General features: G+C 36.5%; 1 protein-coding gene across 1 annotated transcript; it reads right to left on the bottom strand.

Annotated features, from left to right (window-relative positions):
• Positions 1-3,655: 3,655 nt before the first annotated feature.
• LOC102918412 (olfactory receptor 10A7-like) lies at positions 3,656-4,591 on the bottom strand. The gene has a single exon (XM_006989677.2). It carries the CDS (start codon positions 4,589-4,591, stop codon positions 3,656-3,658), a length of 936 nt encoding a protein of 311 aa, XP_006989739.1.
• Between the last annotated feature and the right edge of the window lie 12,332 nt (positions 4,592-16,923).

Below are 16,923 nucleotides of genomic sequence, written 5' to 3'. Positions count from 1 at the left end.
ATCCAGGAAAGGTGCAAAGCTACACAGAGAAAACCTGTCTAGAAAAAAAAAGGGTGATGGGGGTGAATATAATAGTGCCACAATGAAACTCATTACTTTGTACAATCAGTACTAGAAAATAAAAATAAAGATACCTAAATAATAAAATAAATAAGTAAAAATACAAACATTTTAAATACTTGCATCTTTGAAAGCTATATATTTATTTCCTCTATATGCAGGCTGTGTGTCGCAACAGTCACAGAAAAACATGGGGAATTTACATATCTGGAAACTCGATAGAGTCAATGATCAAATATCCATCATTTTATTAGATTTAAACCGTGGTTGGTATGTAAAATGGAAAAATTAATAAGATTTTTTTAAAAATACATGGAAAAATGAGTTCCTCTTTGTTCAATGCCAATTATATAGTGAGTAAATTTATTCCTGTAACATTTCTAAAATATTGTATTCCTCTTTCATTCCAGAAGAATCTAATATAAGAAGGACCAAACTCTTGCTTGGCTGGATCAAGATGAGACCTACCAGGTGTCCGGATTATTTTGTTTACTTGATTGCACCTGATCATAGTTTGCTGTGTATGTAAAAACTAATACAAATGACAGGTGGCGCATGCCCTTAATCCCAGCAGTCGGGAGGCAGAGGCAGGCAGATATCTGTGAGTTTGAGGCCAGCCTGGGCTACCAAGTGAGTTCCAGGAAAGGTGCAAAGCTACATAAAGAAACCAAAAAAACCAAAAAAAAAAAAGAAAGAGAGAGAGAGAGAGAGAGAGAGAGAGAGAGAGAGAGAGAAGGAAGGAAGGAAGGAAGGAAGGAAGGAAGGAAGGAAGGAAGGAAGGAAGGAAAGAAAGAAAAAGAAAGAAAGAAAGAAAGAAAGAAAGAAAGAAAGAAAGGAAGGAAGGAAGGAAGGAAGGAAGGAAGGAAGAAAGAAAGAAAGAAAGAAAGAAAGAAAGAAAGAAAGAAAGAAAGAAAGAAAGAAAGAAAGAAAGAAAGAAAGAAAGAAAGAAAGAAAACACTAATACAGATGAAAAGGTTAATAATGAATTCAGAGAGGGAAGAAATCATTGCCTCCAGTTGTTTATCCAGTGGCTTTGGGCCAAGAAACTGCTTTTACAATATTTGTGAATGTTTAATTCAGGGCTTTTAGGGTTAGGAGGCAACCATCTTTTGTTAACTAGAAGAGAAAACTTTTTGTTAATTAAGAAACAAAATTGCATATCATTAGCAATTTTGAGTTTTTTTTTAATTAGTAAAGTTTTTTCTAGATTATCCACTATCAAATTAGCATATCTGTCTTATTTTGTAATATTTGGAAGAATTTAAAATGTGATCCTATCCTTTCAACAAGTTATTCTGAATAAAATTTATTAAGCATGTATGTTTCCAGACCTGTTATGCATATTGAGAAAATTTATAAAAATGTTTATAAGTCAAGACAAATAGTAATACTAAAAGTACTGTATAATGAATTGGATTCTTGATTAGTTATTTTGCTTTTTTATTTTACTTTCTAAATATTTAAATTTTATGTTTATAGTGATGACCTACATAATCAGAGCTGTCTTTTTACTGATTGTATGTGGCCCTTGAATTTAGGTAGAAGAAATGTTTATATTACATATGCTAGATATTACTAAAAAATGAATTTCAACTTTTTATTTTTAGTCTAAAGTATGGAGTAAACAAGTAAGGAACTCTTTTAGAAGCAGTTTAAGCTAAGTCTAGATCTTAACTATTGGTTATATTTTAATACTAATCTATATTTGACTATTCTCTTAATACAGATAATTATTCCCTTTAGAAATGCCACTGATTTAAAACCTCCAAAATACAGAAAACTGTATTTTCACCAATATGCAAATTGGTGGGAGGGGGTGTTGTATGAATGTATGTGGGGGGTGTTAGTCCTTCACATACCATAGAAAAAATTCAAAACTTATGTTTTGTCACATCAGCCTTCAGAATAGTGATAATAGTAGTAGTAAATGCTAGTCACTGCTCACCATGGCCAGCGAGCTTATTGTCTGGTAGCTCCCTGCCTTCCTGGCCACCTCTTGCTGCTCTTTCCATTGGTTCCAGTTACTGAGCTTTTTCTTACTCTCCCTCTGCTGAGACAACTATTCTATTTCACCATCCTGGTATCCTTCCTTCTGGTTCTTATGTGAGGCTCGAAGGAGGACAACCTGCCTATTGTGTGTCATTGTCACTGTCGATCACTTTCTCAAAATTATAGTCATTCCAAAGTAATAATTGTCAGGAAATAAATATAATACATATTTGTGTATTATAAATAATTATGAAAAATACTTTATTTTAACTAATATGTTATCATATAGTCATTCAACAACAGTTTACAAAAGAATGAAATTATTGATTAGTCTAATATATATGTATGTATATATATTCTTTTATTGAAAATAAATTTTTTTCATACAATATATTCTGATGACTGTTAACCTTCCCCAATTCCACCCAGTTCTCCTCCAACCCCCTTCCCACCCAGATCCAAACTATCTCTGTCTCTCATTAGAAAAAAAATCTAAGTAATAACAATGAAATAAAAATAAAACAAAAACAAATAAATCAGGATGGGACAAAACAAACAGAAGTAAAAATGCCAAAGAAAAAGCACAAGAAACACATATAGACAAAGACACACATTTCCACACACAGGAATCCCATGAAAACACAAAACTAGAAGCCATAATATATATTCAAAGGACCTGTAAATTAACAACAACAAAAAAATCCCTAACAAAACATTGTGAGACAAAGAACCTCCAAACAGGATGTTGAATTCAATTTGTGTTGGCCATTTACTACTAGGCATGTGGCCTACCCTTAAAAGTGGTTTGTTTCCCCATAAGGCTTCCTTGAAGAAAACTACTAATCACTTCCAAGTGGTTATTAATTGGAACTAGCTTTGGGATTAGGGTAGGGGTATGTGTCCACTTCTTTCAGCTCTAGTACCCCAACTAGTGCAGACATGTGCAGGCCATGTGCATGCTACCTCAGTCCCTTGGAGTTCATATGTTCATGGGTAGTGCTGAGTTCAGAAGGGCTTGTTTCCTTGGTGTCCTCCATTCTCTCTGGCCCTGACATTCTTACTACCTTCTCTTCTGCAGGGTTCCCTAAAGCCTGAGGGGAGGGATTCAGACATCCTATCAAGCAAGGCCATATGTAATATCACCACGAAGTCTAAACCAAAATGTAGACTATGGAGTCCTGTCTCCAGGGAGACTATAAAACTGTCAAAATTATGGAATCTTACATCAGAAAAGACCTAACTTGCAATTCTACGTGTGGTGAGAATTTGCATTTCTCTTATCAAAATTATTTACATTCTCTAGGCAGAGGGAAGAGGTTTCATCTTGCTGACAATTTCAACTAATTCATTTTACAACCTGATTCAAGAGATACACACTTTACCAGTGAGTAACAAAATGCATTCATGCAATAAAGGCAAATGTTTTGACACATTAAAGCCCTACTGTGTACTTGGAATAAATTTTTTTTCCTGTTTCTGCAGATAGATTTATGTGTTTCTTTATGAAAAACCATGAAACACCTGGTGATCTAAGTATGTTTTATTCTTCTCTCTTCATACTTAGCTGGTAATTATCTTAGATTAACAGCTGAGCTTTTGGGCCCTTTTAAGTTTTCTTTTTTGTGATTGCTCTCCTCAGAGACCCTTTTACATCCTGGTTCCTTAGGCTGTATATTAATGGGTTGAGCATAGGTGTCACTACAGTGTAGAATACTGCAATGACCTTACCACCAGCCCTGGAGGACTTTGACTGTGGTCTCATGTACATAAAGATGGCAGTTCCATAGAATAAGGTCACAACTGTGAGATGGGAGGCACAGGTGGACAGAGCCTTGTGCCTCCCAGAGGCTGATCGCATCCTGAGAACAGAAAGAAGAATTCTGGCATAGGACACAATAATAAGAAGGAAAGGAATGAACACGATGATTATACTGAACACAAAAACCACCATCTCAGTGAGTGAGGTGTCAGTGCAAGCCAGCCTCAGAACTGAAGGAACCTCACAGAAAAAGTGATTCAGGACATTTGGTCCACAGTAGGGCAAGCTCAAGGTGAGAACATTGATGACCATGGAACTCAGGAAGCTACTGGACCAAGAAATGGCTGCCAGTTGGACACACGTGTTTTGATCCATAATAACAGTATAATGAAGAGGGTGACAAATGGCTACATATCTGTCATAAGCCATGACACCAAGGAGAACACATTCAATCATTCCAAAGGAGAGTGAGAAGTACATCTGGGTAGCACAGCTGGCAAATGGGATGGTCTTTTTACTCCCCACCATGTTGGAAAGCATCTGTGGGACATTGGTGGATGTATAACAGATGTCCAGAAAGGACAAGTTAGTGAGGAAGAAGTACATGGGGGTCTGCAGGCGAGGTTCTATCTGGATAATAGTGATGATGATGATATTGCCCACCACTGACAATATATAGAAAAGCAGGAATACAAAAAAGAGAACCAGCTGTACCTTGGGATCAGATGAAAGCCCCAGAAACACAAACTCAGTCACTGTGAAGTTTGTTTTCATATGACCCATCTTTTCAGGCCACCTTTAACAGAATCAGGCACTCACCTGAAGACCAAGTTTCCAATTGGGCAGTATATTTTTGAACAGAGATTTAAGAAAATAGTTAAAGATCTTAGTGTTAGAAGGGATTTTAGTATTCTGAACCTTAGTGCAATTGGAAAGCTGCCTTCAGCTTCTGGAGAGGGTTTTCAGATGATGTCACAACGCTAATTCATAGTTCGATGTAATTAATCAGAATTATTGCCATTTCTAAAAGAGAATTTCACTTTGCCAGCCAATAATCACCCCATGTTCTATTCATTCTCCAAATCCTTTGTCATAAATCACCTACTTCAATGAGATACAATTCAGAAGGGCAGGAGGGAATAGCATTCATAGAGACAGTAATGAATGCTACTGCTCTGTGCATGGCCTACTAATCAGTAAGTAAAACCATGGTGGCAACATATTCCACCTCATAGTTCCCTGCAGTGTCTTACACTGCATAGCCACCCTGACACAGAGAAGAACAAAGACTGAAAACCAGTTGAAGTAGGGATAAGGCACACTAATAACTGGTTCTCCTCATTTTCCTATGTTCATACTATGTGATAGAGAATGGTCTTATTATGTTTAAATGATAATAATACTAATAAACAATAACAATAATGATAAATAATTTGTGAGAATTTTAAAAATTAAAGAAAATAATGTCTGAATAATTTTGTGTAGCAATAAGGAGAATACAAAAAAATATCTAATTCTAGTACTACCAACAAAATATGATGGTGCTACATTTACCTGGAATTCACATCTATGATTATAACCAGTGGAAATGAATAACTTTACTGAAAAGGATCTAAACATGTTAAAGTTAGTAGGACTTTTTACAGAGAGTTCCTTAGGCTCTTCCTATTTGCCTCAAGAATATACACAGTGTTATATTTGGCTCACCTCATTCCAGCCCATTTAAGATAAATAACCTAGAAATATATGAGATAGCAAAGAAATCTTGAGCACAGACACATTGCTGAGGAGTATCTGGTAACCATTCACCCATCCATTTGTCCATTCTGTTTTCATTTTCTCATCTTCTTGTTCATTTCTTCCTTTTGATATTATTTTGATAGTTGCATCAGATGTCTGCACACTGATAGATATAATAAATACTCTTGGTTCTCTAAATGATTGAGTTGTCCATGGGAAGATATAAAGAATGAAGTTTTATGGTGCCTGAAGAAATGGAACATATGCTTAAGAAGCTTTTTCACAAAAATGTATTTACAAGTCATGAAATGACCACAGCTTGCAAAATACCCTTTTGCATGCAGTTTTCTTTAGAGGTATTTTAAATACTTGTGTTTAAGTAAAAATTTTCAGGTAAAGTCCTGATTTGAAGTGATGTTAAGATACCTAGACTGTGAAATCCAGAAACTAAATTAATGATGGACTAAGAAAGTGCTAAGTTGCAGGTGTTGCAGGTTTTCTTTTCCTCTTAAGCAACAGAGGAAGAGGAGAGCAGGGGAAGCTTCCAAGTTCCTTTGCAGATCCTCCAAAAAGCACTTAGACCTTATATTACAAACAGGAAACGTTAGTGTGGTTGTTAGAAGTAACGATAGTGGCAACAGATGGTATCTATGGTTTCTTCAATAGATCAGATTTCTCTACGTATAACAGCATGATGATACACAGTCAGGAGAGTGGATGTCTAGGGGTGCAGAACTCTAGAGGGTTTGCTTTACAAAAGCCTTCCCCATGTGACTGGCTCCTTCACCCACTGGCTGATAGGTCTTGCACATTCATATTATCAGTCTGTACCTTGTTGAGCTCATCTGTAAAACAAAACAAAGATATCATCTATTTCAAATATCTGATATATAACATACAAAACAAATGAGATAATGAATGCAAACATAAAACAAAAGTAGGCATTGATCATAAGTTTTCAATGCATGAAAACTCATTATAAAATCATTGTCACATGATCCATATTAAAGAACTCTTATATGTACAGAAAAAGAATTATTGGCAATCATAAAGGAAGACTAAGTCTTTGTTACATAAAACACGTAAATGATTTGCATTTATATGATTTTACAATTTATTAATAATCTGACTTTTTGGGGATAAATACAGAATATTTATTGAAAGCCCATATAATACACATGTATAGGCATAGGCACACCAATGTGAATTTCGACTAATAGAATCATCAAATTTATAGTTGCATATATGTTAATATGTGTGTACACAAAATTGGGTAAAAGTAAAGGACATAATATTTTGAGTAAACTTCTAAACACTCTATATTTCAAAGTGTCAAATAATAGGATAATTCCTTAATACCTTCTTGTGCACATTTGCCCCAAAGAGCATCTTTAGTCACTTAATGTCTTCAACTGCTACAAACATCTAGAAACTATGCAATTACAGAGCTATTGTGGATATAAACCAACTCTCTTCCTATCTGAACACACAGTTGTGTCTCTTTCACAAAGGAAAGGGGGAAGTATATTTAGAAATAAGAATAAAATCCAAATGGAGCAAATTCATAAAAATGAGGAAGAAGTTTCAGGAGAGTTTGCATAACTCCTTATAGATTTCATATAGGCATCACTACCAATACCTCATTAACTATATGACCTCCATTTGCTTCACAGGGAAGTGGCCACCATTATCAAATGTCTTTTTCCAACATACCTGCTTTGAAAACTGTTTATACAATAGGCATGATTTTCTTCTTGCAATAACCAAGTCTTTTGTTTCTAAGAGCCTGTTCATTTTTGCTTATATTCCTTCAGCCGATGGCTAATAATAAGCACTATTAAATGCTGCAAAACTCCAATAAATCCTTGCTTTTTCCTGTATTTGTCTTGATCTTAGATGAAGAGTAAACCTATTTTCATGATAGCCAAGATTTAGTAAAATATGTACTCAAGAAAAAGAATTACTTACCAGTGATAATTTTGCTTAGTGCTCAATAACTCCTTAATTCCATTAAGAAGCAGTTGAGGTGGCATGATGTTTAGAGATCAGAATGTGTGGCTAAACTACAGTTTTTCTCAAGTAAGGTCCATTGGCATTATATACACACAAACCATTCTGCATTTATGCACTACAAAGATAAGAACAGGTAACAAAAAGTCTGAATATCTTTACAATAAACTAGAAAAGTCTTATGCTCTGTCATAAGTTCAATAACAAAATCTAATGTTCAAATATATGTGAAGATTACCTATGAACTTCAAATACATATGAACTCAATATGTTTTCTGATGTAATCAAGTTGTTTATCACTTATATTTGATTGTTAGATTTGGTGGACATCAGGGTTACTTTTGATTTTTTTTTTTTGTAACTACTTCTTTCCAGGGATAATTTTTCAAAACAATATATTGTAGGGATTAAAAGAGAAAATTCTGGAAAAGAAGACAAGACTATGAATGATAAGCCCAATACACAGTACCACATCATTTGGGCAGACTGAGTTTATTCTTGTCCTATGATAAATGAGAGTTATGTTAGTATTAATTAATTAAGTATTATGAGATGATGTAGATACTGTTGCAGAATATGTCCAGAAGTTTAGTACAGCATTTAACAGAGAATTTTACAAATTACAGCAAATAATATTTTATGCACTCCAAATTGACTCAATTTGCTACAAATATTGTTGTTCTTTTTATGATTATTTATTTAAAGAGAGAATCTCATGTGAATCGGTCTATCCTTAAGCATCATATCTAGCTGAAGTTGGCCTTGAGCCCCTGATACTCATCTCTCTAGCTCTCAAGTGGTATAATTATAGGCACACACTACTACATGCAGATTACTAAAATCTGAACTCAATATAATCATACTATGAATGTTCAACATATTACTGTAAAGGCATTTATAGCCTACTTTGGCTCATATAAGCGTTGCTGTCAAAATGTATGCTTTCTTTCCATGGGTCATTAGTTCCTCAAAACTAAAATTTATTTTGTTAGAAATAAAATAGAAGAAGCAAAGTAGTTTAAGGAATAAGAAACAATAGAGATTACCTTAGAAAACATTTATGAGTGTAAGAAAAGTTAATCGATCTACTTTAAAACCAACTTTCTAATGAATTTATCACTGACATGAAAATTATGCTGGAAAAATAATTACCACTTGAACAAATAAGGATACAGCATTAGTAGTGCTTAAAAGTTAGATATGGATGTTAGATTACCATTTGCCAGAAATTGATTTCATGAACCATTTTGAATGAATTTTAAACTGTGTAAAGAAGAAAATGTGGAAGAGCTTAAATCAACAAATATGTCTACGAAATATCATAAACATTTAAATAACTCTTGATGTTGAATAAAAGGAAGTATATAACTTCACCCATAACAGATCTTTTCTTTACTGAAAATAAAGAAAATATTACATTATTTCTGCCTCTTATAATCTTTATTACAGTTGTAAATACATAAATTTCATCTTCATTATACTTCATTTTAAATGCAATAATACTGAAGATCAGAGAGACTATGTAATTTCTTTAGAGGATTATCTAAACACACATAATAATCTATTTTTTATTCCTAAAAATCACTCTAATTACTCATTATTATATTTATTAATTTTATACCTCAAAATCTACTACAATTAAAGTGTAGATAAAATGTGCTCCAAATCATAAGAAATACATGGAAATAATCTATGTTGTACCTGACCTCTTCATGTATAAATGCAGATAAAAGGCCTTAAGGTACAATGCTGGTGAAATTCACGTACAAGTAAGCACAACTTCACAGAAATTATTTTGTAATAATAATATATTAGAATGCAGTTCAGCCTCTTTATATAATGAAAGAAACAGTTAGTGTGAACATAATAAAATTTCTAAAGCATCTGAGTTCTTTATCATGTTAGACAACTGAATTTTAAATTCTTAAGGGAAAATGTCCCAGCCCAATAATTAAAATTTAATTATTTGTACTGAGGAAATCCCGGCTGATGTGTTTGGTTATTGTCCTTCTCTTAGATATTTGTGCACATACTTTGCATAATTTTTTCCATTGTCAAAAAGATGATCATTAATCCTTCAATCCCTGTGGTTCTAAGACAAGAGAACTAGTTTAAATTTAGAAATTCAATAATGTATCAATGTAAACTAGTGAAAATGTCAAAAGAGAAACCCATCATTTTACACAATGGCCCCTAAGATTAATTTAAAACTTGAGTACATACATAGGAACAGCAATACCTAAAAAATGCATCCTCACATATCAAAGTGAAGATTAATTTTAAGAAGTCTATGACACTGTTCAGCTGCTGTGCAGTAAGAAATAAATGTAGAATTTCTGTGCACAGAAATGAAAATAATTGCATTTCTACTATGTGAATAAATTGAAAGTATATTAGACTCCATTTGCATCTAAATTAGCTGGACTACCTGAAGAAGAGGAAACCTTGCCTTACCAAATTTGAATATTATACAGCTATAGAATTAGCAATATGCCCTATGATACTAATGTTCTTTCTATTAGAAGCTCATTAATTTATTTAGTAATTTCCAAGTGTTGTATTCTTTAAGAAGGGATTTTACAACACCATATCCTATAACTTTTACAGTAGTTTTAATTAGCAGTTGCAATTATTCTTGTTCAATTAATGAGGCAATAAAAAGTATTCCAGCAGATAGTTATCAGAGAGCTACACTATAAAAACCCAAGATATAAACGTAAAGGCCCTATATCCAATCTAACCTCCTTCTCATCATAGTGACCACTAAGATAGCAGATAAGGTTTTTAATATCTATTGAAAAAGAAAGACAATAGCTTTTGAGCAGAACCTAATTCTATGAGCACATTATATTTTGAAAAATTATAGTCAAGAGTTGGACCTGATGATACATACATACTATCAATACTGATACTTACCTGGTAAAAGCAAAAGGATTTTGAGTTGGGCCAAATCTGAGTTACAAAGGAGAACTTAAACTGTCATTCCTCACAGTCTATTATGGGTTTTTGTGAGACAGGGTCTCTCACTAGACTTGAATTCATCAAATAGTTATAATGACTGCTCATCAAACCCCAGGAATCCATGTATCTACATAGTCCCAAGTGAGATTACAACAGTGTTCCACCAGTCCAACTTTTTCACATGGGTTCTGGGGATTGATTTCAGGCCCTATTGCTTAGAAGGCAAGGGCTTTACCAAATGAGCCATCTCCATACCTAACTTACTGTCTTTTAATTATTTAGAAAAATGCTTCATGCAATGTATTTTGATCATATCCTCCCCCTCCCACAAATCCTCTGTGATCCTTCCTATTCTCTCCCATCAACTTCATGTTCTTTTGCTCTCTTGCTCTCACTCTCTCATTCTCTCTCAAAAATCTAAGTCAAAATAAGCTAACTTGTAAACAAAAACCCAATAAAACAGAAAAAAAGTATACAAAAGGATGGAATCTCTATTATATTTGCCAATACAAGGCATGGAGCTTGCCATAGAATGTAGATGATAATATACTCCATTGGAGAAAAATTAGTTTCATTTTTTTGCGACCCCACAGTAAGTTCAGTTTGTGGCTTGACACAAGGTCAGAGACTTCAAGCTTGTCTTTATTCCTTAAGGCTGGATAATAGGATGTTTGGCCAAAATCGTGGTTGCCAGATGTCTTGATAATTAAGGAGGTGTTTATGCTTGTTTATTCCTTGAACCATGGTGTCCTTGAGAGGGGGAGGTCTTTTGCCCCCCCCCCCATTGCTTTGGGTATAAAAGGGCTGTGAGAAACAAACTCAGGGCGACTGTGGTATTGACTCAGAGCCCTCCTGAAGCTATCCTGTGTCTCTGTCTTTTTCTTTTATGTCTACATCTCTGTTTTTCCTATCTGTTTTTTCTCAGTCCTCACTCCCCTATTCAGGGCTGTTTGACATGTCGGGTGAGACAGGACATGTGGCACCTGGACAGTGGATCTGAAGACAGGGAATCAGGTGAAGGACACCGAAAGTTGAATTGAGTGCTCAGATATCAATGTAGAAGTACAGTGATTAACTCGGGAATAAATTGTATATAGAGAGCAGGGTAATAGTAGAAAGCTGTTTAAAGATGTTTTAAAAGCCAGAGGAGCTAAAGATAGGGCTGCAGCAAGTAAGTTCTGAGAGTTTTTTGTTTGTTTGTTTGTTTTTGGTAATTTTTTTTTTTTTTTTTTTTTTTTTTTTTTTTTTTTTTTGGTCTGAGAAAGTAGTTTGAAAGTGTGAATGTCGGGTATGTCGTGTGGGTTTGAATGAGTGATGGCGTGAATCTGAGTGAGTGATCTAGATATGCCGAGGATGAAGGCCTAAGTTAGGTCTAAAGTTGTAATATAACTAAGTCATAAAAGTTTTTTGTTTGTTTGTTGTTGTTGTTGTTGTTGTTGTTTTTCGAGACAGGGTTTCTCTGTGTAGCTTTGCGCCTTTCCTGGAACTCGTTTTGGAGACGGGCCTGGTCTGGAAGTCACACAGATCCGCCTGCCTCTGCCTCCCGAGTGCTGGGATTAAAGGCGTGAGCTACCACTGCCTGGCTCGTAAAAGTTTATTATGAGGTCTGAGAAATGTAGGCTTAAGGTATAAGAATTTGTGAAGGCTTAAAAGAAAGTAACTTAGGGTAGAGCAGGTATGCCCTTGGTTTTCCTGAGCATGGGACCTTGGATGCAGGCACATGAAAGAGAACTAGAAAGCAGTCTGGGACCGAGCACCCACCTCGAATCTAACAGTCCAAGTACAAGCAGTGGCTTCAGAAGCTGCCACCACCACCAGCAGTAGCAGCAACAGCGGAGCAACAGCTGTCCCAGCGGGTGCCAAGAGAACAAGCTTGAGTAGCAGAGGTCTGCATGTGCCTTCTGCCATGAAGAAGCCATGAAAGGGAGAATGCAGGCAGTCGGGGTGTTTGTGGGAACCAGATCAGCATGATTGGAAGCTGCTTTCCACAACCTTAAGGAGCTGTAAAGCTGAAGGAGGTCTTGGACAGTGGCATTGTGGGAATTGCTCAGGCTGATGGAACCCAGACGCTCAGCAGCAAGGTGAAGCGCAGCCTTGGGGCTGCCTGTGTGCATCCATGGAGCAGCGGATGAGAGAGCAAAAGATGCAGGGCCACAGACAGAGCAGGTAACAGAGCTGGGGTGCAGCAGCCATGGCTGGGTTTCTTCCGGGACAGGGGTGCTGAATGGAGAGGACCAAGGCGATGCTGAGCTGTGGCTCATAACAGTAGGGCAGCCGCTTGTGTTGGGGCTGCCAGAGAAGAGTGTGGAGCCTATGCGGCATGAGGCAGTTGAGAACCTTCAGGACGCAGGACACCGGGACCCTGGACAGGCAGGCCGGCAGCAGAAGCAATGCAGCTGGCCTTGCAGCAGGCCAGCGCATGAGACCTCACCTCCCCAGCACCTGGCCTCAGATTCTTGACTAAACATGGGTGCATTTTTGGATAAACACAAAACTGAAAACCACAATGGGAATGGTTTGCACTGTGGCATGGGCAGCATATAAGGACTTCAGGACAGCTGGCAAACCGGGTCCTGATTTTGAGCTTTCAGTGAAAAATGTTAAGACTGGTATCAGAACTGGCTTTTTGATCAACTGTGGTGACTCACAAACTGTTCCGTGTAGGAATGGAGAGGTCTGCTTTTCTGCCCAGGCTCAAGATGCAGCTTTAAAATATATATATATTTTAAAGAGGGAGAGTTACATTCTCAGTCACCACCCTCTTTATTTTAAATTTGTATATGTACTGATGAATAGGAGTAGGATAAAGGTCTTGCTGCTGAAAGGACTGGAGCTACTCATACTTCTTCCACCACAAAAACATTTTCTTGTCCCTTGATTGGGATCAAAGTTATGAGAATTATAATTTAACCAATTGTGTGTACATTGTTAATAATCTAAGTAGAATTATGGTGTTAACCTGTTAATGCTAGTAACCTCTTCTATTTACAATGAAATAGAAGGTTACTGGATGAGAAAAGGGCTCATCTGAGAGGAATTTGGCATGATACTAATGAATCCTTAGATTTGATGTGGTCGCATCAGGAAATTACTGATTTAAATAAGGCAAAGTTGATTTTTATGCAGCTAAAACTGCTGTAGACATCCTGGACCAATTTAAAAAGGCCATTCCACCTTAGTCATCCTTTACTCCTTATTTAGGAAGTATTGCAACCATGGGAACATGTGTATTGCTAAGGATTATTTGCTTACCTGTTATTATAAAGCTATTTGTGAACTCTCTGTGGAAAGTTGATTCAGAGCTGCATAGAATTAAGCTCTGCACCCTCTGTCGAAATTTTCCAGAGGCCGGTAGTCAAAGATGGGTAAGTCCTTCATCCTTCTTTCATCTTAAGATAGGGCATGAATGATTGGACTCATGTACCAAAGACATGTAAGACTGGTTTGTTAAAAAAGGCAACATAAGTCATCTGAGATACAAAGGACCTTTAAAAAATAAACTTAAAAAGAATTTTGGGATCCCATAGTGACTCCAGTGTATGGCTTAATTCCATCTTGACTCAAGGTCAAAGAGTTCAAGTTTGTCTTTATTCCTTAAGGCTAGATAACAGGATGTTTGGCCAAAAGCATGATTGCCAGATGTCTTGAGATTTAAGGAGGTATTTATGTTTGTTTGTTGCGTGAACCACGGTGTCCTTGAGATGGGGAGGTCTTTTGCCCCCCTTGCTTTGGGTATAAAAAAGTCTTTGAAAAATAAACTTGGGGCTGCTGTGCTATTGACTCGGAGCCCTCCTGAACCTATTCCGTCTCTCTGTCTTTTTCTTTTATGTCTATGCCTCTGCTTTTCCTATCTGTTTTTTCTCAATCTTCACTCCCCTATTCAGGATTGTTTGTCAGGTCAGGAAGGACCTGATACATTTTCATAGTTAGTATCAATTACAAATAGATTCTTAAGGACAGGACTTTGTGTCCATTTGCTTCCCTTTCTCCATTCTAGAATCTCGTCTGGTTTAAACTTGTGCAGGTCTTATGCATGCTGTCATAGTCTCTGTGAGTTCATATGTGCATCAGTCCTGCTGTGTCTTGAAGACACTATATGCTTGGTGTCATCACCACCTCTGGCTATTGCAATCTTATGCTTCCTCATTTGCATATATCCCAAGGTGAGGGGTTTGATGAAGACACGTCACTTTATCACTTAAGAATGACTGCTCCAAAGTCTCTTATTCTCTGCACCTTGCCCAGTTGTGTGTTTCTGTACAGAATTCATGTTAGTTTGTGTGCTTTTTATTTTGTTTTGGTTTGGTAATTTTTTTGTCTTATTGGTGTGTTTATTGTTTGTTCTGATTTTAATTTTTTTAAGTTGTGAGAGGAGGAGGGTGGGTAGGGAGGACCTGGGAGATGTTAGAGGAGAGTAATAATATGATCAAAATATTTTGTATAAAATTCTTTTCAATAAAAAAAGAGTTTCTGAGGATTGATTCGAATACTTATGTATTCAAGGTAGAAAAAAAAATTTACCACTGAACTATATTCTCAGCCTTGGTGCAAGTATTTTGGATGTAAACATACTGTGGCCTATAAATGAAGTAAATGTGTGTGTGTGTGTGTGTGTGTGTGTGTGTGTGTGTGTGTGTGTGTATCTCAGTCTGTGGAGAAAAATGCAAAGACATATCTAATGAAACTTATCCTGAATAATAAAAGTCCACATAGATAAAGAGAGGTTTCATGTCTACCTATGCTATACCCACTTGATTGTCAATCTTCTTTTTCTATAGAAGCTGAGTTCAGTGCTGGAAGGACAGGTACCAGCTGTTATTTATACCTTTTCCCGACAATGATTCTGAAGGGGAAGCTGATGAATCACCAATCTTTTATCATGAGCCATTATTATATCAAAATATGAACTTTCAGTTTGTTCTTGAAATTCTGTAATTAAGACAAGTAGATAAGAAGAGAAGAGAAAACAATACTTTGCATAAAATCTTGTACAGGGTCTTGATTTCAGTGTCTCACAAATTGAATTACAGATTCCACCTTTTGTGCCTCATTATCCAATCAAGTTTCTTCTTCTGTTGCTGAAGTTGCAAAGTGGGGATGATGATGGTGTCCTCAAGGGCACTCAAAAGCATTACAAAGCACTGTGTTCTGGTGATTCAAACAGCATATTTTTCTCTTACATTATTAGAGAAAGAAAATCCAAGATAAGAGCTCTTAAAGTCAAGTTTTGGTGAGTGCCCCCTATCTAGAACTAAAACTTCAAGACCAGCAAGGTTACAAGAAGAGGAAGCAAAACTTTTCCTAGTTGGTCACTAGAGGTGGTAGTGAGTGGAACCATTCTCTGGTTCTGTGGATCCTGATATGAGATAAGTTGTACCATATATTGGGTACTTATTCAAAAGCATATACTGCCTTGTAGAGAACCCTGCTCTAGCCCTCTAGACCCACTGTCACACTTCTGTGGCTATGAAGTGAGTTCTTTGGTCAGAAGAAACACTGTATGCAATACCATGATGGTGGATAAGGTATTTGGTAAGTTTTGGCAGATGCGTTAAATCCAAAAAGGCAAATTCACAACAGTATCTATTCTAGTAAGGGCAAAGAATTGTACTTTCTATGAAGAAAGTGGTCCAATGTAGTCAAACTGCCACTAGGTTGCTGGCTGGTGTGGTGATATTTTATTTGCATTTTAACAAATAAAGCTTTCCTGAAGATCAGAGGGTGGAGCTAGCAACTAGTTAACCATAGAGGGCTGGAGGTCAATACAGACAGACAGGGAAGTGACATGGCTGGGTGGAGAGAGGAATATAAGGTGGGCAGAGAGAGGAGCTCAATCCTTCTTTTGGCTGAGGAGTTGGAGAGATAAGAGGTGACTGTGGCTGCTTTACTTCTCTGGTCCTTCAGCATTTACCCTGATATCTGACTCCAGGTTTTTATTATTAAGACTGATTAGAATCCATGCTGGTCACACTGGGAGAATGGTGCCATATTAGGGACTGAGAGTTGTTCTCTGCTATCGGCAGATCTGGCCTTCAGCAGTTTCTGTAGCCACGTCAGTCTTGGTAAATGGAAATCCATGTTAATGTGACCCCATATAACCTCCATCTTTGCCATTATAGTCATTTTTTTCCATAGGCCCATTGGGCAATGACAGGGATGTCTAGGAAAAGAGATTGACTATCCACAGAATGAGTCATGCTATCTGCTGATGACTGAACTTCTTCTCTGCTGAAGTCACTTTTTGCTGAGCATTTACATGAACACATCCTTTGCTTATTCAAAGTAATCTATCCACATATTCATTCCCCAAAAGTCCTTCTCACCAATTTTCCAATCATGCTTCCTTAAAGTTCCCAACCATCCAACCAACCCATTGGCTATACCCCATAAGTCAATAAACAATT

This window comes from Peromyscus maniculatus, chromosome 4 (assembly GCF_049852395.1).
Source record: "Peromyscus maniculatus bairdii isolate BWxNUB_F1_BW_parent chromosome 4, HU_Pman_BW_mat_3.1, whole genome shotgun sequence".
NCBI lineage: Eukaryota > Metazoa > Chordata > Mammalia > Rodentia > Cricetidae > Peromyscus > Peromyscus maniculatus.
This window is presented reverse-complemented; position numbering and strand designations above follow the sequence as displayed.